Source organism: Chrysoperla carnea, chromosome 3, assembly GCF_905475395.1.
Source record: "Chrysoperla carnea chromosome 3, inChrCarn1.1, whole genome shotgun sequence".
NCBI classification, from domain to species: Eukaryota; Metazoa; Arthropoda; class Insecta; order Neuroptera; family Chrysopidae; genus Chrysoperla; species Chrysoperla carnea.
In genome coordinates this window covers 27,249,061-27,272,382 of record NC_058339.1, presented here as the reverse complement: position 1 = coordinate 27,272,382, position 23,322 = coordinate 27,249,061, and the positions used below count along the sequence as shown (strand labels likewise).

General features: G+C 30.6%; 1 protein-coding gene across 1 annotated transcript in view; it reads right to left on the bottom strand.

Moving 5' to 3' along the window:
• Positions 1-1,783: 1,783 nt before the first annotated feature.
• Positions 1,784-23,322, bottom strand: part of LOC123296425 — a 38,102-nt gene continuing 16,563 nt past the window's right edge. The window contains exons 2-8 of the mRNA XM_044877891.1: positions 10,154-10,277; positions 5,405-5,490; positions 5,143-5,232; positions 5,016-5,078; positions 4,368-4,451; positions 2,552-2,789; positions 1,784-1,893 (exon numbers count right to left, since the gene is read on the bottom strand). Of these exons, the coding sequence (XP_044733826.1) occupies positions 1,817-1,893; positions 2,552-2,789; positions 4,368-4,451; positions 5,016-5,078; positions 5,143-5,232; positions 5,405-5,490; positions 10,154-10,277 (762 nt within the window). The 3' untranslated portion in view covers positions 1,784-1,816. The remainder of the gene's footprint in view (positions 1,894-2,551; positions 2,790-4,367; positions 4,452-5,015; positions 5,079-5,142; positions 5,233-5,404; positions 5,491-10,153; positions 10,278-23,322) is intronic.

Here is a 23,322-nt window from a genome sequence, read left to right as displayed (position 1 = left end):
TTCACACATCAAAAATTGAATTTTCCATGATTCAGTTGATAGACCTTTTCATTTCAATTACGATTCGTTATTTTTTCTACAGACAGTAATAGTTGGAAACTGATACAAAGTATTTGTTATTTATTTTATCACATTAGTTTTTTAACAAACTGTCCGAAACAAAAGGTAATCACTTTTTAAAATGAAAAGGTCTATTGGACATTGGATTTATGTCCCGTATCATACGACAAAGATCTTTATTTATCCTATAAAGATAAAAAATATTAATTGAGAAATTTTTCCTAGTATGACATGTTTCCTTCACAATTAACGAAAACCAAAAAATTTTAGTGCCAAATTTTTCTTAGATTTCTTATTGTGTCTATAGACTTATTAAATAAATATAGACTGCTCCCAATTCATCTTTGATTTTCTAATAAAATCTTACCAGCCTACATTTACTACAGGTCTATGTTTACAATAAAACTAAAAAACTTTCCAAAATGTATTGCAAGTACTTCGAGTGTACTGCGAATTCAGAACAATGATTAAGTTTCGAAATATACTACGAAAGTATCTACTGCGAATTGTGTATACTGATATCAATTGTCGTTCCTTTACAGATATTTATACTGGTCAGTGTCTAAATCGGAATTCGCGTCATCATGGAAATAATTTTAATCTAACGGGTTTCCGTTTAAGGTATAAACTTTAGATTACGAATTTTTACTTGAAATTTAAGTCAATATTGCCGCCAGGTATCTCGATCAGAATTGATATGTATTTTAACCACGACTAATCACGAGTCTGATGAAATAATGTCAATGTGTTGCAAGTGTCTTACCTTTCCTACATGTAGTACGTGCAGTAAAAAAAATGGCGTTGATAATGACATCGTATCATGAAGGTTAAAAGAAGGAGTACGATCGCTATAGAAAATATTGTCCCCGAAATATGGATAAAATAAGTGAGGCGCTGCGACCGCTAAGTAGTATCAATAAAAGCGAGCTTTTGTGCGCTAATTTGAAATGATATATCAATTTGTACATTATGCAACTAACTTCATCTACTTGTACTCATAAACAGCTAACTTCGCAGATACTACTTCTTGATGACAGCGCGGCTGGTGGCTGAAAAATGAACTATAAATTCTACAAATTTTCAGGGACAGGCGCGCTAATGCTTTAACACGTAGCGATCGTTCTCCTTCTTTATAACCTTCATGCATCGTATTAACTATGGAGGTTAGAGAGAAGGAGAACGATCGCTACGCGGTAAATCATTAGCGCACTTGTCTCTGAAAATTCGTCGGTAAGTAGTATCTGCGTCGGTAAGAAGTTAGCTGTTTATGAGTATAAGTAGATGAAGTTAGTTTCATAATGTACAAATTTAACAACAGCCCGCTTTTATTGAGACAACTTAGCGATCGCAGCGCCTCACTTATTTTGTCCGTATTTGTCGGTATATTTCGAAATACTATCAAGATAATTGAAAAAGTGAACTCCTTGAAATATGAGAGTGAATCGCAAAAAGGATTCCAAAGTTTGTTTCAGATTCTAAAATCTAAATTCGGAAATATATTTTCGAAAAACATACAAATAGTTGAGTACATTAAACTTTGAATCACTCGTATTATTATTTTATGAACTACAAATCAATTCAAATTTTATATTAAAATGGCACAAAATTTTGGTTTCAAACTTATTTTATTTATGTTTTTTTTTTTTGTGAAATTTCGAATATTTTATTACAAATTTCAAAATTTTTTCGTGACATTATACATTATGTCGAAAAACATGTATTCGCTATGGACCGTCAATTTGTAGGTTGACTTAAATTAACCCGGTGCTAACAGCATGGGAATTTTTAAATCTATCGTGAACGGCTCTTCACATTCCATATTATTTATTGATTCTGTAATAAAAAAAATTTAGTGAAAAATAATACAACTTTTGGAAATAAAATCCAATCAAAAGGCTTTCTTATTAGTCATGGCTCACGACTTGGCCCCGAAGGCATGAACTAAATATCTTTTCCAAACGAAGGCATACATAGGAACGTTTGGGGACACGATGCCATGTTTTTTCTTTGTACACGGTCGAAAGTACCTCCTTGCTAATTTTGTTGGGAGGCTGAAAGTCCCAACAGAAGTAGCAAGTATGTACTTTCGGCCGAAAAATAGTATACTTACATCATAGGAGCAGAAAGTTTGAGATCAGAGGACATCATGGCACGCAGTTCAGGGCAGGTTGAGTACCTTGTAGTGTAATATTATTCGGCCTCAATTTTCTACACTTTGTTAAGTGTTAACAGCTTGAAAAGTCTCCACCAAAAAAATTCAGTTTACTTTAAGTGAGTAACTTTTTATTTTAAATTTTAAATAGAGTTAAAATCAGGGCTATTTAAACGAACAGAACAGTTTTTACCCTCCGGCGCAAAAAGAAATAATTTTGGTCGCTATGGTGTCTGTCTGTGTCACAAGAAAGGGAGTATTTTAAATTTTGTAAATTTCACTTGTTATGTCTATTGATTGGATCGTTTGCTAATTTTCTGAATTTTACGTAGATTTTACCTTGACGTTCTGGATTATTTTCTTCAATTTTATTATTATGATCTGGAAATTGAACATGTTTTCGACTAGGCCGCCGACTATTTGGTGTAGAATCATCACCTCCAGCCGTACAGAGTGACGTATTTAATGCAGTTGGACTTTGTGTTGGTGTTGGACGTGTTTCATGGTATGTGACTCCTTTACGCATTCCAGTTAAGCTCGTACCGGTTGTTGGTGCAGTGTATTGTACATGTGGAATCTGGGAACATGTAATACATATTTATAACTCTACATAATAGACTACAATAACATAGTGATATGTACAACGTGCCATATCAGTAAAGAAAGCAAAATTGTTTCAAGCTAAATATACTACAAGCCCATGCTGAAATTTTTCGGGTGAAATGATCCACCAGTCATCAAGTAAAAGTAAGTTTAAGCACCATGACGTCAGTTTTGCGCGGTACAGGTGAGCACAGGTGAGAATATTAATGCCACACCCCTTGGTTTCTCCACCCTGCACCAGCAAATATATACGCCATTGGTAGATACTAACTTTGCATAAGTATTCGAAGGGAATTACATAAATGTCGTACAGAAATAGATCCGGTAACTTCGGTACCAAAAGTAAAAAATAATTTTTGATCTCCCGTCAATTTCCGAAGTCCTACGTGATTTATTTCTGTACGGCATTTATGTCATTCGCTTCGAATACTTATGCAGAGTTAGTATCTACCAATGCCGTTGATATTTGATGGCGCAGGGGTGAGATACTAAGGGTTGTGGCATTTATATTCTAACCTGCACTCACTTATACCACGTAAAACTGACTCCATGATGCTTAAACTTACTTTTGTGTATTAGTGCATCTTTTTCAACATGATTCCTGCTGGGTCATTTCACTTGCAATATTGGTATTTAGTATTGGCTTGTAGACAAAAAGTATAATTGAGCTAGTTTTTTAAATTTCTTTACATGAATGGACAATAATTAATAATAGAACTGTGAAGTTGACCTTCATAGTGTGTTTCATTGGCATACCATAGTTCACTAAATATATTTTTTTGATCTTGGCTACTATTCTTTGAAACTTTTTTCAAACATATGCTTTTCTGGAAAGTTATTGAGTAGTTATTCGTTACTTATGTGCATCCTGTATGTATACTTTGTAGGTATAATAATAATTCTGGAAGTGTATATGATATTATATTGCATTACCATTTTAATGAGATCATGGATAAAACAACAAGTCTAAAGCTTTGTTTAGACAATCAATAACATTTGAAATAGAAATCGAAAATAATTTACGGACATTTTATCAATAGATGAGGATCCATCTAGACTTAGACGGGACTCGAACTCCGGTCCTCTAGATATCCGATCTAGGACGTAACCCGTTACTCCTGCTATATAGTAATTTCAATATCAAATGATTTTATTTTGGCTTAAGTAAATAGTAGATGCAATGATACAAAGATTCAAATAGTTTTAGTCTAATGTGATGATTTCGTATTAAAATCTTGGACTTGATCAGAGATTTTATTGAATACACCAACGATTTAACACTGATAACGACAGAATCATAAATCGATCTTGTTATTGCTCGCATTTTTATTTCCCTTATCCACAAGTTCGTTCGTTCATTGTTTAAATTTATCTTCCCAACAAAAATAGAAACTATGGTCATTAAAATAGAATATTGATAAATTTCTGAATAACTATATTAACATTTATATATGAAATCGGAACGAAAATCAAATACCAAATTTAGATTTGTTGAAATCTTTTTCAGGTACACAATTAAAACTAATTATTATTAGAAAAATGAAAGTCTTACTCGAAGTTGGCGTTCGTAATCAGCAGTACCACGGCCAGCTTGGTATTCTTGGTATTGGGATACAACGCATAAAAATGCATAAATCTGGTAAAATATAAAAATTCAAGCATAAATTTACTTTAAAATAACCCGTCTTAATTTGAATTTACAAAAATTGTTATCTATATTAAAAAAATTGTTTTCATATTTTCTTATTATCAAAATAGGTTGGGTTGGGTTAGGTTTTATAGGCTGTCCACGAAGGACACACATGTTTTACCACCTTTTCGCTGGTAATTTCAGCTTCTCAAATATTTTGAGAGGCTGAGTACATCTCCTTCATATACCATGCATTTCGCCAGCCCATCGCAATTATTCAATTAATTTTTGTTGGTGTGCAAACAACAACAAAATTCGTTCAATTCTCGTTGCCCCTTTAGGAGGGCGGGAATCGAACCCGCTACCATAGCCACTATAATTTTATTTCTGGTGGAAGTCCTGATAGGTAAATACGGCACTGGATACAACGATAGAAAAAAAAGATTGCCCCGCTTGGAATTTTTCTCTTTAAATTACTCTATATAAGTAATTAAAACCATACAGTATGTCGTGTATTATAACCGGTTATTCTGGGCCATCGTATACAATCAATTGAAAAATCTAACTTACATATAAACTTAAATGAAAGAAATCCATAGTCCAAAGAATAGCGTTAACTGGTTTAAAAGGTCCCTGAAATAAGATGTTTTTGGTTATACAAGGAAGTTATAAAACAAAATAAAACATTTTAGCTTACCATTACAAAAATGTAAATAGAATGTACTAGATCTATGATCATATGAACGGAGACTGTAAATATCCATGGTATCAAAAATATTTTATTATCCTAAAACAGAAAAATAGATATTTATAGAAAATTTCGTAAAAGTAGTTGAGTATGCAAATTTCGAAGAAAAAGGTCTTTTGACCGAATCCATGATCGGTTTAAAATCTGTCTAGATTTATTATATACTAACGATTCTTAAATAATCCGGTGACATATACAAGTAATACCATACCTTATATAATCCATAAAGCAGTAATAAAGAAGATACAATTCCAATAATTGAGCAGCATAAATTCACGATACTAAACATCATTGTAACTGTAATTAAAAAAAATGACATTATTATTATTATACCATGCATATATGTAATATGCAAGGTATACTAAGTTTAGTCCCAAGTTTGTAACGCTTAAAAATATTAATGCTACGCGCAAAATTTTGGTATAGGTGTTCATAGAATCACCTAATTAGTCCATTTTCGGTTGTCCGTCCGTCCGTCTGTGGACACGATAACTCAAAAACGAAAAAAGATGTCGAACTGAAATTTTTACAGCGTACTAAGGAAGTGAAAAGTGAGGTCGAGTTCGTAAATGAGTATCATAGGTCAATTGGATCTTCAGTCCGTAGGACTCATCTTGTAAACCGTTAGAGATAGAACAAAAGTTTAAATGTTCCTTATAAAAAAATAAACAATTTTTGTTTGAAACATTTTTTGGTAAACATCACTGTTTACCCGTGAGGGCGCCAATTAGGCGGAAATTTTATAGTATGTACTATACTTGAATATCAGTTATGTATGTGTCACATGTATGTATGTGTTATATGATAAAGAAATCAACACTGACAATGCATGGTATTTCAACAATTAACTTAGTCAAGTGTTTGTTTTCACTTGTTATTATTGGAACTATGATCCTTATCGTACGTTATGAATTGTTTGCTGGTTGAGAGATAAAACCAAAAAAAGCAGCCAACCTGTTATAAGTTAACAGGTTGGCTGATAAGTCCCCGGTCTGACACATAGATGGCGTCGCTAGTATTAAATGCATATTATTTTTATATAGTACCAACCTTCAAATGATTCGTGTCAAAATTTGACGTCTGTAAGTCAATTAGTTTGTGAGATAGAGCGTCTTTTGTGAAGCAACTTTTGTTATTGTGAAAAAAATGGAAAAAAAGGAATTTCGTGTTTTGATAAAATACTGTTTTCTGAAGGGAAAAAATACAGTGGAAGCAAAAACTTGGCTTGATAATGAGTTTCCGGACTCTGTATTTTTTCCCTTCAGAAAACAGTATTTTATCAAAACACGAAATTCCATTTTTTCCATTTTTTTCACAATAACAAAAGTTGCTTCACAAAAGACGCTCTATCTCACAAACTAATTGACTTACAGACGTCAAATTTTGACACGAATCATTTGAAGGTTGGTACTATATAAAAATAATATGCATTTAATACTAGCGACGCCATCTATGTGTCAGACCGGGGACTTATCAGCCAACCTATTACACTGAAATGAAGCCACTCACGAAGTTTCGTGAGTGTGTTAGTCAGGTAATCATATCCCCTCTGTACTGTAGACTACTCGTAGTCATGGTAGGGACAATAAAATCGATGCCAGCGCTTCCAGTGAAAAATTTCGGCGTTAAAGGACGCTGCTATGACTAATTTGCAATTCTTTACATGTAAATATTATAGGAAATGCCAAAATAAAGTTATTGAAAAACACTAATTAATTAAACTTAATGCATTAAAAATTGTGAATATAAGAAATCAAATTGTTCAAATATTAATATTAAATTTTCAATGTATGTCATAAATGCAATCCATACAATTATATATGCATCCATACAATTCTATAATTAAAGTACTGTATCGTTACCATGGAAACGCCTCCAAAAAAACTCACACACGGAGCGAATAACCAATTTGTCATTCTTCCAAATAGCAACAAGATACTACAGTCCTTTCACACCTGACTTTGATTGTGTGCCACTGCCCCTAAACACCTGTATATTATAATATATTGAAAAGAAAAAAGGCATGTAAAAAGTAGCAAAATATATCTTGAAATAAATATATGCGATGATGGTATTTGAATATTTTATCAATATTTCAGCTTTTAAACATTGAAAGTTTTTAAAAGTAAATACCGTGAGTATGTTGTTTTCAATACATGCTGCTAGAAACTTCAAGTAATTTATACGATTTTTGTATTATATGTTCTCGATGTAAGTATCAAAATATTTACATATATTTACAGAGAGAAAATCTCATGAAAAATATAACATTTTCCTAAGAGAGTAAACTTTATCTTTACATGGATATATGAGCTACGTAATATACAAATAGGATTGCCCATTTATGTTATTATAAACAAATGAAAATAACAATAATTGAAAATAGTTGATGATTTTAAGGTCAAAGCATCGATTTTTCTGAAAGATGAACTAGTTATCACTGAAAAAGATGATTGATGAAATCTCGATAAAACAAAATGAAGTAAGTCAGAGCTCCAAAGTTCCTAGAGTTGAATTTTGCATGACTAGGGAATATTTATGTATTTTTTTTATATTTTTAATTCATTGTTTACACCGTTATAACATAGTAAAAATATAAATACTTTTAAAAAATGCTGTTATTAAGTGTAAAAAAATATTTAAAATACAGAATAATTTTGAGATGTTTAAACGCAGTCTTTTTGGCTCTCTCTGTTGATGACGTATTAAAATGTGATCTGTCATTTGACAACAGTTCAATGTACTGTTTGCTACAGGTATAATATCCACGTATGTAGTAATTATAGTATATACCCATGGTAATACCATACAAAATATAAGTAATTAATACTATACAGTATGTCAACGAGTCTAACAATACCCATACTATGACGTCACGTCTGCTTTAAAATTTGAATTTCCGTTTTAGAAATTTGAATTTCTCTCACTGAATTTGTACTTTTATGAATTAATCTTAAGTAATTAAAAAGATATTAATTACTAAAATAATGGTTTAGTTCAAATATCTAGCCATTAAAGTTTAGGGAAAAAAAAATTTGAACCAAATTTAAATTTCATGAATATTCTCTATTGGGTCATTTCATTAGAGATCTAAAATGTCCCAGAGAGACTTTGAATTTGCTTTTTCATTATTTCGGAAATATATTCGGAAATAAGTAAAACTTATTACATTTATGTTTTTCCTCTAGAAGCTTAATTCACTTATGAATGAATGTTTCGAACAATTATACAATTCTTCGGTCTAATACTCTTTCGATTGAAGATCACTAAACCGTAAATCAAATTATTAATGAAGTATCTTTCTTTATTCAATTATCAAAAATGCTTTACATAGTAATGCGTTTGCCAACCCTGTTTTTTTTGTTTATTCATGGTTACTTCACCACAAATAAACTTCGAACACTGTCTTGGGTATGTTACTCCTATACGAGTTATTTAATACAATAACACTATTGTGTTTCGAGTGATATACTCAAGATAATAGCATCCAACATTAGCTAATATTTAATATTATGTTTAGCAGTAGATAATATTAGGCTACTATGGTTCCTAATAATATGGTTATATTTCATGGTGAAATATACTTTTGTCTTCAAACATATACAGTTGAACTTCGGTAATTCGAATCTCACGTAGATTGTATTCTCAAATATAAATATTCAAATTATTTCTTCATTTGTTCGAGATTTGAGCTATTTAGTTTAATAAATAACATGAAATTGAAAAAAAAGATTTAGAATTAAAAGTGCGAGTTATAGAGATAATAATGGGAAAAAGCATTATAAGGAAATTCCTAACCAAGCTTACGGCTTATCTCCTAAGCTCAATTATTATTATCATAGAGAAACTTAGCTAACACATTTGTGTTTCTATAACAAAAACTTATCGCATTCGCACTTGAAGAGACACGGCAAGGCTTGATATCACTCGTGTGGGATCGCCTCGTCTCGAAAGAAGATCGTCAACATCGAGGTAAAGAAAGTGAATAGCGGAATTAGGATGAGTCGAAGTACTCCCCTATTTAAGACTGTCATTGAGTTCAAAGATAGGGAATTTTTAAGAGAATAACAGGCGAACGACTGGAAGGTGGTCGTAAGCTTATTAACAGGGTCCAATTGGTATCTTAAGGTTTTGATACCCTAAAAGGGTCTTTTAAGAAAACTTATTTTTCGTCCATTTGCTTACATAAAATTCCTTCATTCTTCCTTTTCAATGATGGAATGAAGAAATTCGAATAGCTTAAGTTTAACTGTATTTCGGATATTTTAACATAATAATATTTTCATGAACGTTGAATGAAATAAATTTGGTTATTTAATTAAGGTAAGCACCTGAATAAATATACCTGATAACTTTGTAGAAACATTATTCTTATTTATTAAAACATTTCGATGTAAGTGTTTTTACCAAATTTATGATTCGTAATAATTCTTGCTACCTATACCTTATTACGAAAAAATACCAAACTTTGAATTTTGTTTAAAAATTTAGCTGTAGCCAGATTTAGACTAACCAATAGGCGAATTAGTTGAAAGTACCCATAGCCATAGGTACGATTTTGTAAATTTTGAAGGTAAAGCTAACTAGATTTTGTCTGCTCAAAAATGAACTCAAAAGCTACAGATTTTTTATTTACGACTTCCAAAGATAAGCTGACTAATAAAATAAAGTTTTTGACATTTTTGTGAAAAATCTTCAAAAGTATATTATATTACCTAATGTGTAGTAAAAAAAGCAAAGATTGTGATGAATTTTTGAAACCAATATCATATTTTTTAATGACATAAATATTAGAAACGCTTAAAAAGAGATCAAGAATCAACGTAGAAGTGGATTATGGTACGAGTGGGTACGCATCACGCTATGGGGAGAATGAATTAGTGCTTCGAAATGTTTTGAAGTGCATTTTCAAACATAGTAGAATACGCTATTGTTGAACATATTAAATATAAATACTTACTTGACGACACTGTATTTGGTTCCAAAATACTTGTACTTTGTGGTGAAGGATGCTCATTAAATAAATAATTATGTTCATCGTGTACCAATTTAGCCATCATAAACATGGTTAATGAAAAGTATATCTGTAATGAAAATATATAAATTAAACAAACCACTATATGAATATTTTATTAGTTATATTTTCTCCGAATGCTTTATACCGAAGGTTAATGGAGAAGGATAGGGATGTGTTACATTTTCATTTTATAGTCACTAGAACACAATTTCTGGGGTTTTGGGATATCGGATCTGTATCCCTATATATTATAAATGTGAAAGTAATCATGTTTGTTTGTTTGTTTGTTTGTTTCGCTTTCACTCTAAAACTAGCGAATAGTTTTTAACAAACTGTACAGCAATATAACTGATATATCAGAATAACACATGAACTACAATTTGTAAAGATATATTAAAAAAAAAAAAAATTTAATTTGACATTTACCATTTTTTAAATTTTTATAGAAATCTTTAATTTATGGTTTAAAATAGGATTATAGATGGATTAGATCTATGGTCATCATTTTGAAACATAAATTAAAGAATTCTGTAAAAATTTAAAATAGTAAATGTCAAACAAATCATGGCCAACTATTCTCATTGGAAACTGTGTATATCAAGAGAGGGTGGAGGCTATAAAGCGGTAGTTTTTACTTTTAAGCCCAGGGAAGCGGGCGGGTATCAATCTAGTTAATATATATTTTTTCCACGCTACAATTGGATATTTGCAGTGGCCACCTTTGGTTTAAATCAACTGAATTAGGTTTTTTTTACTAGATGGAACAATATTATAAAATTTAAGATAACTCAAAGGTTTTAACATTTTCCTGTATCCGACTTTCCCTTTAAGGCGTTTCGATACCAAAACGAAAGTGTTACCAAAAAAAACTGAAATTTTCTGAGTCAGTTAATGAGTATTTAATACGCCTTCTGTATAAATTTAAAGTCGATTATCTGTACAGTTTACGATGAATTAATTATTTAAAACAGTCCTTTTCACATGGTGGTAGGTACATGAAGAAGTCGTAATAAATGTTGGTTTTTTTTTTGTCAACAAGTGCTTTTAAAAATATTATCATTTACATAAAAAACTTTTATCAATATTCCTCAAGTTTTTATAATAAAACTGGCAAATAAAAATGGCAAATTTTTTGGTAAAAACACTGATTTTGATAGTTAATTTCTCATAAACCGTACAGAAAATCGATATGAATTTTTCATAAAAGACATATAAAACGATGATTAATTGAGAAATAAATTTTCAAATTTTTGGTATTATTTTCATTTTTACGGTATCGAAATACCTTAAAAGAAAGATCAGATAAAAAGGTGGCTAATAACTTTTGTGGATATATACTATATATGTTTATAGCTAAAATATCAGATTTCCTCTTTGATTTCATCACTGATAAAATGTTTTTGGCAGTATTCATATCACATATATTTTGTTTGATGAATAATCCAATTTCTTTACTAATTTGAATTCAATTTCATATGTTATTAACAAGTATTTGTTTTCATTCTACAAGGGTTAGTTCTTTTAATATTCTTCCTGTTCTTCCTTCAAACTGAATAATTATTTTGATGTTTCTGTAAAGGAATTGTTCTTATATAACAAGAAACGTTCAATATCCGTTGTGTGTACTAAATGTTTCATAAATGGAATGATTTATTCAGAGGCGGACTTAATATCTATACGACTCTTTTTATAATGCTGCAACTTATTCTAGTTGTTGACGGACTTGGTTTTTTGTTGAATTAAGTAGGTAGAATTTTAAGTTTAGATTTCAACACAAATTCTGTACCGTATTATGCAATTGCCTTGTCTAAGTATAAATCATGTAAAAACCGCTTTTTTGGATAAGCAGCAAGCCAAATTTGATATGGCATGTAAAATTGAACAAAAATTTTCATGCATTTGCAACACTTCGAATTCAACACTAAGAATTCGACCATAATCTAGGTACATTTAAGGAACACTAAGAAACACGAGATAAGAGATTTTGAACTAGGAGCTTTATGTATGGGCTGTATATTAAGCTGTGTTGAATATTTGAAATAATGAAAAGTAATTTTCCATAGTTCAATTCTTTTTAGCCTCGAACTAAAGCTATTACGGGGTTTATAAGCCTTTCTGTGTCATCGAATTGTCTAAAAGATTTTGATTTTTCTTGTTTCGTTTGAAAGGTAATATAATGAAGAGTGTTTTAGCTATGTTTCAAATTTGAGTTTAAGTTTCCGTTTTAGAAAAAACTAAAAAATTAGCGATGATCTTGAAAATCGGTTCTGTTTGGAAAAGGCTTTAAGGAAAAAAGTAATTTAATGGAGTGTTTCTAGGTTTGTTTCAAGTGCGAGTTTAGGGTTGCGTACCCGAAAAATTTGTCGGGGGTTTTTTAAGAGTAGATTAATTATCCTCAATAATAAGGCCTCAAATTCAAATTTGGTAAAGAACATTTTCGTAGCAATAAATGATTTAGTTTCTCAATCAGAAAGTATATGATTACCCAAGGCCATAATCACCACTGCTTGTTTTATGTCAATTTTATAAAGTTAAAGTAGTTATAGCTGAAGTATATGAGAGTTCTTACACTTGTTATAATATGGAAGTAAAAAACAAATGAAAACAAACAATTGACTGAGTAAATTATTGAAATACCATGTATAGACAGTGTTATGATGCAATCGTTTGCTTTTTGACGACACCTAAGTAAAGAAAAATTTAGATCTATTTTAGATAGCACTCATTACTGATATTCCCATATAATACATACTATAAAATTTGCATCTAATTTGCGCCCTCGTGGGTAAACAGTGATGTTTACAAAAAAATGTTTCAACCAAAGTAGTTTATTTTCTTATAAAAAACATTTTTTACATTTAAACTTATGTTCTATCTCTAATGGTTTACAAGATGTCTCATTTGACCTATGTTGCTCATTTACGAACTCGACCTCATTTTTTTTGTCCTAAGCACGCTGTAAAAATTTCAACTTGCTATCTTTTTTCGTTTTTGAGTAATCGAATTAACCAGTTTCAACTTGATATCTTTTTTCGTTTTTGAGTTATCGTGATGACAGACGACACACAGACGACAGACAGACGACAGACAGACAACCGGAAATGGACTAATTAGGTGATTTTATGTAAACCTATTCGTTGTGTGTGTAGTTATGGTAGGGACAATAAAGTCGATGCCAGCGCTTCCAGTGAAAAATTTTGGCGTTAAAGGAGGCTGTTATGACTAATTTGCAGTTCTTTACATGTTAATGTTATAGAATAATTATTTATTTAAATTTGTGAAACAATAATATTAAATTTTCAATGAATATATGCATCCATACAATTCTATAATTAAAGTAGTGTATCGTTACCATGGAAACGAAACTCACGCACGGGGCGAATACCAAAATTTTTTGTTCATAGCATCATTATTTTCAAGCGTTACAAACTTGGGACTAAACTTGGGTATACTTTGGTATATTTCATATAAACATGGTATAAAAAGGTAACATTAATGTTTTTAATATGACATATTTCCTCTTTATAGTGTAAATATTTATATAATGTAAATGTTTTTCATGTTTCATTTTACACATCGATAACGGAGAGGAATGTGAAAATATTTTTCTAAGACGTTCTTATATTATATAAGTAAATAGACGCAGACAAGCCAAACACAAAAATAATCGATATTACTTTTTTTTTTTCTAAATAACATGGGACAACTAAAACGCATAAATGAACAAACATCTGTCTCAAGTTTGAGCACATCTTGTGTGTGTGTAGACAAAAAAGTATATATATAAAACGAAAGAAAAATTATTAGGGCATGATTGTTATCTTACTTTATTATTGAAGTATTGTGTGAGATAATAGAATTTTATTCGAAAGAAAAAGGTCTATTTATTTTGGCATTATATATAATATTCTATAGATAAATAAGGCTTATTTATTTCTAACTTTATAGAAGTATTAGATTATCGAATTTGATAATAATTTATCAGATTTAGCGATACATTGTCCACAAGGTTCATATTCCTGGTAATTGATATATATTATGTACATGAATTATATTTAAGGACAATTTGTCTTTTTAGATATAAATAAGGAGGTAAAAAAATTAAAAATAAAATTTTTTCCCTTCGAACTTTGTTATTTATATTCTTTGATGTTTTTACGATTTGCTTAAAAATGGATGGTACCGTGAAACAGTACCGCTTTTTATACCATATATATGAAGTATACCAAGGTATACTAAATTTAGTCCCAAGTTTGTAACGCTTAAAAATATTGATACTATGAACAAAATTTTGGTATAGGTGTTCATAAAATCACCTAATTAGTCCATTTCCGGTTGTCTTTCTGTCTGCCCGTCTGACATCACGATTACTCAAACACGAAAAAAGATACCAAGATTAAATATTTATAGCGTAAAAAGTGGGGTCAAGTTCGTAAGTGAGCAACATAGATAAATTGGGTAAATTGGGTCTTGGGTCCGTAGGAATTAAACTGTTGGAGATAGAATAATAGTTTAAATATAAAAAATGTTCCTTATAAAAAAATAAACAACTTTTGTTTGAAACATTTTTTCGTAAACATCTGTGTTTACCCGTGAGAGCGCAAATTAGGTGCAACTTATATAGTATGCATTATATGATAATATCAGTTATGTATGTATGACATGTATGTATGTGTAATGTAACAGTGTAATAAACACAGTCTAAACATGGTATTTTAACAATTAACTCAGTCAATTGTTTGTTTTCACTTGTTTATGACATGGTTTATACATAATGTTTGTACTGTTTCAAATTGAATGAATAAATTGATTTAAATATAATTACTTATATTTCACTAATATCAAAATGTACTGAATTGTAAATGATGTTAGCACTGTTTGAATAATAATGATGTGGGTGACCCCTGTTAAAAACTGTTAAAAACCATAGAGACCTCAGAAACGGAAGCTAAACATTATTTATTTTATTTATTACACGTTGAATGTGTTGAATGTTAGGTTTTTTTAACACAAAAAATCAATACTAAATTTGCATGTTTTATTTAAAAAAAATATATAATTTAATAAAAAAAGGTGGTGATACCCAGGAGAACAAAGTCGACACTGAGTTCCAGACATAAATTATGAAATACATTATACAATCAAATAAATATAATATAGGTATATAATTTATTAATTTTTAACCACTGGAATTATTATTTAGGAAGTCCTATTATTTATTTTATGGTATATTTTTTATAATTTCAAAATAAACAAGAATTGTTTATAAATTATTCATTAAAATTTAATTGTACATTCATTACAGATCACTTTTGTGTATTATATTGGAGTTCAAATATAAAAATCATGCAAATTATTCTACGAAAGTTTAAATTTTTCCTAAAATTTTACAGTTTGCAAATATGTGCACATGAAAGCATTTAAAAGTTTGTATATTAGATGTCTAGTTTTGACCGCAGTAACTCTCACCATGCCAAGCTATCACTGTGCATGGTCTAAACTACACTGCAACTTGAGGAAAAACTGAAATATATAATAATAAATACAATACACGTATAGCAAGTGTTGATTACGCAATCGTTTGCTTTTTTCGTTGCGCCGTGTAAGTAAAGAAAGATATCCATTTCAGTTTGATATCTCTTTTCGTTTTTGAGTTATCGTGATGACAGACGGACGGACTGACGGACAACCGGAAATGGATTAAATAGGTGATTTTATAAGTACCTATACCAAAATTTTGTATAACTTTGATATACAGTAGAACCTCGATAACTTAAACCTCGGTAACATAAAAACCTCTGTTACTTCAAAAAATACTATGTTCCCTTCCCATCAAAGCCCAAAACCTCTATAACTTAAAATACGCAACCTCTATAACTTAAATAAATAATCTCTGTATAGGCCCTCAGTAACTACATAGAAACATGTACATACCTATATTAACTATAGGGTACATAGAAACATGTACATACCTCTATATTAACCTTTACCTAACATAGACCCTTGATAACTTAAAACCTCTATAACTTAAAATATTTTGTGTTTCCCTTGGACTTTAACTTATCGAGGTTCTACTGTATTAACTAAGTATACTTTGATATATTTCATATAATGGTATAAAAATATCAAAGGGGTGCATATTAGGTTCGAAACTTTGAAAACTTAAATGCCAGCAATAGCAGGGTTTTTTGAAATACTTTAAAAAGTTTAATTCATTAATGATGCTTGAAAAATATTTGTTAGAAAATTATTTTATATCTGAGGTTTCTGACTTCATTTCAACAAAACAATCAATAATAATATCCTGAAACTTTAAAAAAAAATAATATTCTAAAAGTATTAATGGAATTTATATAACAGTTTGTTGAATCCTCTAGTTTGATAATATAAATTTGTTTTCTATCTATATCATATTTTTATAAATACAAAACTTTTCTCCATTTTGTATTCCCATTTGCATAACATTTCCACCTGATATACCGTGTGGCATATGAAAACTTTTACACCCATACACACAAACACACGCATGATAGAGCAAAATTAAGTTTGTATGGATTCCGGGACCAGGACTCCACATTCTTCAAATATATTAGAGCTAGGTAAATTTTAATCACAAATTTGAAAAGTATGACTCAAATTAAGTAGGATTACAGTCTTGGTTTATCAAAATTGGATAAAATTTCGATGTGATAGAGCAAAGTTAAATTTTTTGGATTCTGATGACGTCATAAAGTTAAAAAATTCGTTTTTTTGGTAACACATACAAATTTGATCCGATCTGATTGGAATTTTTTTTGAAACCTACTAATTTTGGGTCATTCTTTTCAGCTGTGTTGTCATTTTTTCTCTAGCTATCACTTATGTGCTTAATTCCAGGACCAGGACTCCACATTCTTCAAACCTATTAGAGCTAGGTTAATTTTAAGCACAAATTTGAAAATTATGACCCAATTTTAATAGAATTACATACTTGGTTAATCAAATTTGGATAAAATGTGGATGTGATAGAAGAAAAAAAATTTTTTTGAATTCTGATGACGTCATAAAGTTAAAAAATTCGATTTTTTTTATAACACAGGCAAATTTGATCCGATCCTATTGGAGTTTTTTTCGAAACTCAATACTTTTGGGGCAATCTTTTCAGCTGCGATATCAGCTTTTTAGTTAACAGTTCATATGGACCGCATAGTCAGTGTAGAATATTAGAATATATATAACAATATTTTTATATGAAAATAAATATTATTATATGGTATAAAAAAGCTTTTATTATTCATATTTTGTTTTGATGCCCATTTTATAAAAAAAAAAAAACATCAATTAATCATTTTTAATTATATCAAACAAAAAACATTATAAATATGAAAAATTTATGACTATAAAGAGATTACTGTACAATTTTTATAATATAGTGTTGATGTTGTACCTAGGTTTTCTGACGATGTGATGGCACAACAAGCAACATTTTCCATCTAATTAAACAGCGAGGATTTTATTATTTTAGTATAGTTAAAGATGTTACAAATAAAGAAAAATGTAAGAAACTGCTCGCATTTTGCTAAAACCTCATGGAATGTGTTTCTTAGGTGTGATGCCAATGTTTCTATTTTTGTTAATTCAATGAAACGGTTAATGTTAAAGTTGACTTAATATTAATAAAATATAATAATATTAATTAATAGGCAACTTGAATTGCGTATACTTTAAACATGTATAATAGTTCTCGATTAGTTGACAAACACTTAACATTTATGTAATACAAGTTGCCTAATAACTAATTTTGTATGTGAACCTTATCATTGATCGTTGCATTGAATTAAAAATTTATTGTTTTTTAAGAAATAGAAACACTTGCACCACTAACTAAACACATTCCATGAGGTTTTAGTAAAATATGAGCGTTTTCTTTCATTTTCCTTTGCTAGCCGATTTTTGTATCATCGTTTACTGTACTATTTATAAAGTTAGTTAATAAATAATAAGGAAGTTAACTTTTTTCACTCCATGTACGATGTACAAGTGAATTATTACTCCCTGGTCCACACTCTCGCTGAATATTCTCATCGAGTATACTCGTCAAAGCTAGCCAAATTGAAGAAGTCACTACCCCACTCTCATATCTTATTTCGTAAGTACCTTGTTGCTGTGGCTGACAGCGAAGTGGTTCTATTGTGGTAAATATCCTAAATTGGTTACAATAAAAGTCTTTTCATTCCGTTTTTAATTGTGTAAAATGAAATGAAGAAAGTTATAAAACATAAAAGAAAAAAAAAAGTTGTATGACTTTTTATTTAAAAAGAAATACACACTAAACTTTATGGGGAAAGTATTTCTTTTCCTAAAATGTAAAAAACTTATCATTTAATATGTAGATGGATTATAATATTAATATAATAGAACATTTATTTGATTCATTTGTTCCCAAAAGATTATAATTTTTAAATCGTGTATATGCATTCTCATTAATGCCCTTTATAAGCAGGTAAATTGTTTTTAATACCCCTTACGGTGTTAAATTTTTAGATTTTGACTGTTCAAGTTTGCAAAAATCTTATATTGAAGTGTTTTTAAAGGTACCTATACTTTATTATGTAACTATATTAAAGCTTATTCTCTTTGGAAAACTATAATCGATTAGGTAAAACATGAACAATATTTTCCTTTAAAGTGATGAAAATAATGGCATTTTTGGCATATTATTTCCTCAATATGTGATTTTCTCTAAGTCTTTAGGCATCAAATTTTGAATGATTTTGAAAATCTGGCTCAAATTCAAGGTCTTCGAACGATCTTAAAGCTTCCAAATTTTTTTTGTTTGCCTATCGTATTTTTATACCATGTATATATGAAATATACATAGTATATTAAGTTTAGTCCCAAGTTTGTAACGATTAAAAATAATGATGCTAGGAAAAAAATTTTGTCATACGTGTTCATAAAATCACCTAATTAGTCCATTTCCGGTTGCCCGTCCGTCCGTCCGTCCGTCTGTGGACACGATAACTCAAAAACGAAAAAAGATATCGAGCTGAAATTTTTACAGCGTACTCAGGACGTAAAAAGTGAGGTCAAGTTCGAAAATTAGCATCATAGGTCAAATGGGTCTTGGGTCCGTAGGACCCATCTTGTAAACCGTTAAAAACAAACCAACCGTTAGAACAAAAGTTTAAATGTAAAAAATGTTCCTTATCAAAAATTAATTAGGCTGGGTTAGGTTGGGCTGGGTTGGGTTGGGTTGGGTTGGGTTGGGTTGGGTTGGGTTGGGTTGGGTTGGGTGTGGGAGTGGGAGTGGGAGTGGGTGTGGGTGTGGGTGTGGGAGTGGGAGTGGGAGTGGGTGTGGGAGTGGGAGTGGGAGTGGGAGTGGGAGTTGGAGTGGGAGTGGGAGTGGGAGTGGGAGTGGGAGTTGGAGTGGGAGTGGGAGTGGGAGTGGGAGTGGGAGTGGGAGTGGGAGTGGGAGTGGGAGTGGGAGTGGGAGTGGGAGTGGGAGTGGGAGTGGGAGTGGGAGTGGGAGTGGGAGTGGGAGTGGGAGTGGGAGTGGGAGTGGGAGTGGGAGTGGGAGTGGGAGTGGGAACTATTTGCTCTATCGTCAAATAAACCTTTTAACTGATTAGAATTTAGGATTAACATTCTTTTTAATCTGTGGATTAACCAAAATTAAAAAGAAGCGTAGGTGTTTGTATTGCATCATTATTCTAACAAAGCCTTTGTAAGTATGGTAATACGGTTGTGTTACGGACGACTCATATTTACGGAGGTTGTAAAGTAATATTCAAAATAGTTTATGGTTTGAAAATTTTAATTTATGGTCGGAAAATTTATTCCTATAAATACTCCAATTATTTTTATGGTTCTCATACGCAAAGCAACGCACTTAAATTTATTCTAGATTTAGATTATGGGATGCGTATCTGTACGCGAATATGTTGGAGAACAGCTTACGTTTTTTTTAAACACTCATCAACATATCACTCAATCGGTGGCGGCTTTCATACTACTTATAGGTATAGCTGTTCATAACATCCCCTAAAGAGTATATTTCTGGTTTTCCAAAGAGTTAATTTCAGGATGTAAAAAGTGAGATTGAAGTTTTAAATAAGCAACATAGTTCAATTGGATCTTGGGTCCGTAGACTCATTTTGTAAACCGTTAGAGATAGAACTAAATTTAACCACTTTTGTTTGAAGCTTTTTTTCGTAAGCATCACCGTTTACTCGTGAAAATTAGGTTAGAACATTATATGGGAATATCAGTTATATGTGTGTGACACCACAGTCGTGTTATATTTACACAACTGTAGCTATCTATGAGTGACTATCTTTCTTTACTTACATGACGTAAAAAAAACGATTGCATAATCAACACTTTCTATACATGGTATTTTAACATTTAACTCAGTCAATTGTTTGTTTTCACTTGTTTATAATAAGTTATAAAGATATATTTCGTATATTTTTTGTTGTTTATATGTTGAATTTATTACATGTGTGACCTCGAAAACTTCTGAAATACACACAAATGCGAACAGACGTTTTCCTAACGAATTGTTATCGAAGTGCAGAGGAATCATACTCTGCTATACTTTGCGCACAGGAGTCAACCAACTAACAGCATATGAACTAATTTAGGCGGTTGATAAATAACAAAATTTGGTCATCAGTTTTTGCATACTCAACTCCGGTCAACCTATGTGGTGGTAATTTGTCAAATTTGTCACATCATAACACCCATTTGTCATTCACAATTAGATTTAAATTATCTACATATGTAGAGTATAATCACCTAGGTGTCATAGGTGTTCAACATTTAGGTAATGTTTTGAATAATAAACCACGAAATGCTTTTAGCTTTATTTATAGCTTCTATAAATACATACATACTGATTTAATATATTCCATCTGAGGTCATATTAAAACACGTTAGACTCTCATGATGAGAAGGTGGAAAGTATATATCGGGTGCGACATAATGATGATGGTTTACTGCTATAAAATAAAGACAATTTCCTAACACGAAGCCTTATTAACTGGCTTGAAATATTGGTCTAGTCTATACTTAGGAATGAATAAAGCGAAGAAAAACAAGTGAAAACAAACTGAGTTAATTGTTGAAATACCATGTAAGGATAGTGTTGATTACATTGTCACATTACACATACATACATGTCAGACACACATAACTAATATTCCCATATAATACGTACTATACAATTTGCGCCCTCACGGGTAAAAATTGATGTTTACACTAACACTAAAAGTACAAAATTCGGGTACATTTGTTGACTGGTCGAATAGTTTTTGAGATACGGACTAAAATCGATCCAAATATTGCGATATCTCAGAAACTCTGCATCCAATCATTAAATTACCCTGATTTTTATAATTTGGATCAAAATTAACCCATCTACCAAGTTTTATCAAATTCCAAAACAAATTTTTTTTTGCGTTTTGCTTGATTTTTTCAAAGGGGAAAACAACCCCTTTAAAAAATTGCAAAAAATCGAAAACACGATGTTACGACAGAAAAAAAGAGCAAAAGGGGGTTGGGAAGTTGATAAATTAGTCTAATTTTGACTTGGGGGCCGCTGGAGATGTAAAAGCCAAGCAAAATCCCAACAGATGCACTGAGAAATTCCTGAAAATTGCTCAACCCGTGCAAATTAGTGCAAACCCCTCGTAATACCTACTAACTAGAACGAAAAGAAAGTATACACAGTAGCGAATTTATGATAAGCACTCACTACCGATGGTATATATTCTAAAATCTAAACCATCAATATGGGTAAGTTAATGGCTATCATATTAGGATAGATATTCTTTTGATTAGAAAGTATACACTAGGGAATACACGTTATGATTGAAACGAGATACTCGTACTCGAGGCTATTTCAAGATCTTGCACATACATACATAGATAGTGTATGTACCTACTTATACCGTAATAAAATATAGTTCAATGTCATTCTGTTGTTTAGAATATGTCAACTTAAAACTTTCTATCCCACATAAATGGGAATTTCTACCAGTAAAAAGCTTTTGTTTAAATAGGTAATGTCTACCCAGACTAGTCTTCTTATTTGTATTAAATCTGAATGGCAGGCAGGGTTCTCAGTGGTGTATTTTAAGATTTGACAACCTGAGTCTATTACATTTTCATAAATTGACAAGAAAGGAAATAACATTAAAATTTCCTGTTATTAATAACGGAAACAAATGTGATTAAAAAAAAATAATTTATTAAAAATTAATATTTTTTTGTGAGGCATAATTTGGATCATAAATTCATCATAATTATCACTTATTTTGTTGAGACAACTTTTATATTCAAGATGAACAAACTCTTTAAACGTACTTCGCTTATACGTCATCAGAATCCAAAAAGTTTAATTTTGCTCGATCACATCCAAATTTTATCCAATTTTGATAAACCATGTATGTAATCCTACTAAATTTGGGTTATAATTTTCAAATTTGTGCTCAAAATTAACCTTGATTTAATAAGTTTCAAGAATGTGGTGTCCTGGTTCTGGAATTAATCACATAAGTGATAGCTAGCGAAAAACTGACATCTCAGCGGGAAAAAATGACCCAAAATTAGTGGGTTTCAAAAGAAATTCCAATCAGATCGGATCAAATTTGCATGTGTTATGAAAAAAGAAAATTTTTTAACTTTATGACGTCATCAGAATCCAAAAAAATTAATTTTCCTCTATCGCATCCAAATTTTATCCAATTTTGATAAACTAAGTATGTAATAATACTAAATTTGAGTCATAATATTCAAATTTGTGCTCAAAATTAACTTTGCTCTAACAGGTTTCAAGAATGAGTTAAGAATTAAGCATATAAGTGATAGCTAACGAAAAACTGACATGTCAGCTGGAAAGAATGACCCAAAATTAGTGGGTTTCAAAAGAAATTCCAATCAGATCGGATCAAATTTGTATGTGTTATCAAAAAATTCAGATACTGAACCTATCGAAATAAAAAATAACTAAAAATTCTCTGTTGTCAGAAGTAAATCATTGTACAACTAAATGAATTCGTTTACAAAAAAAAAATTTGATAAGAAAGTCAGTTAATTTGATCCTGACTATATAATAAAGTATATCTTAA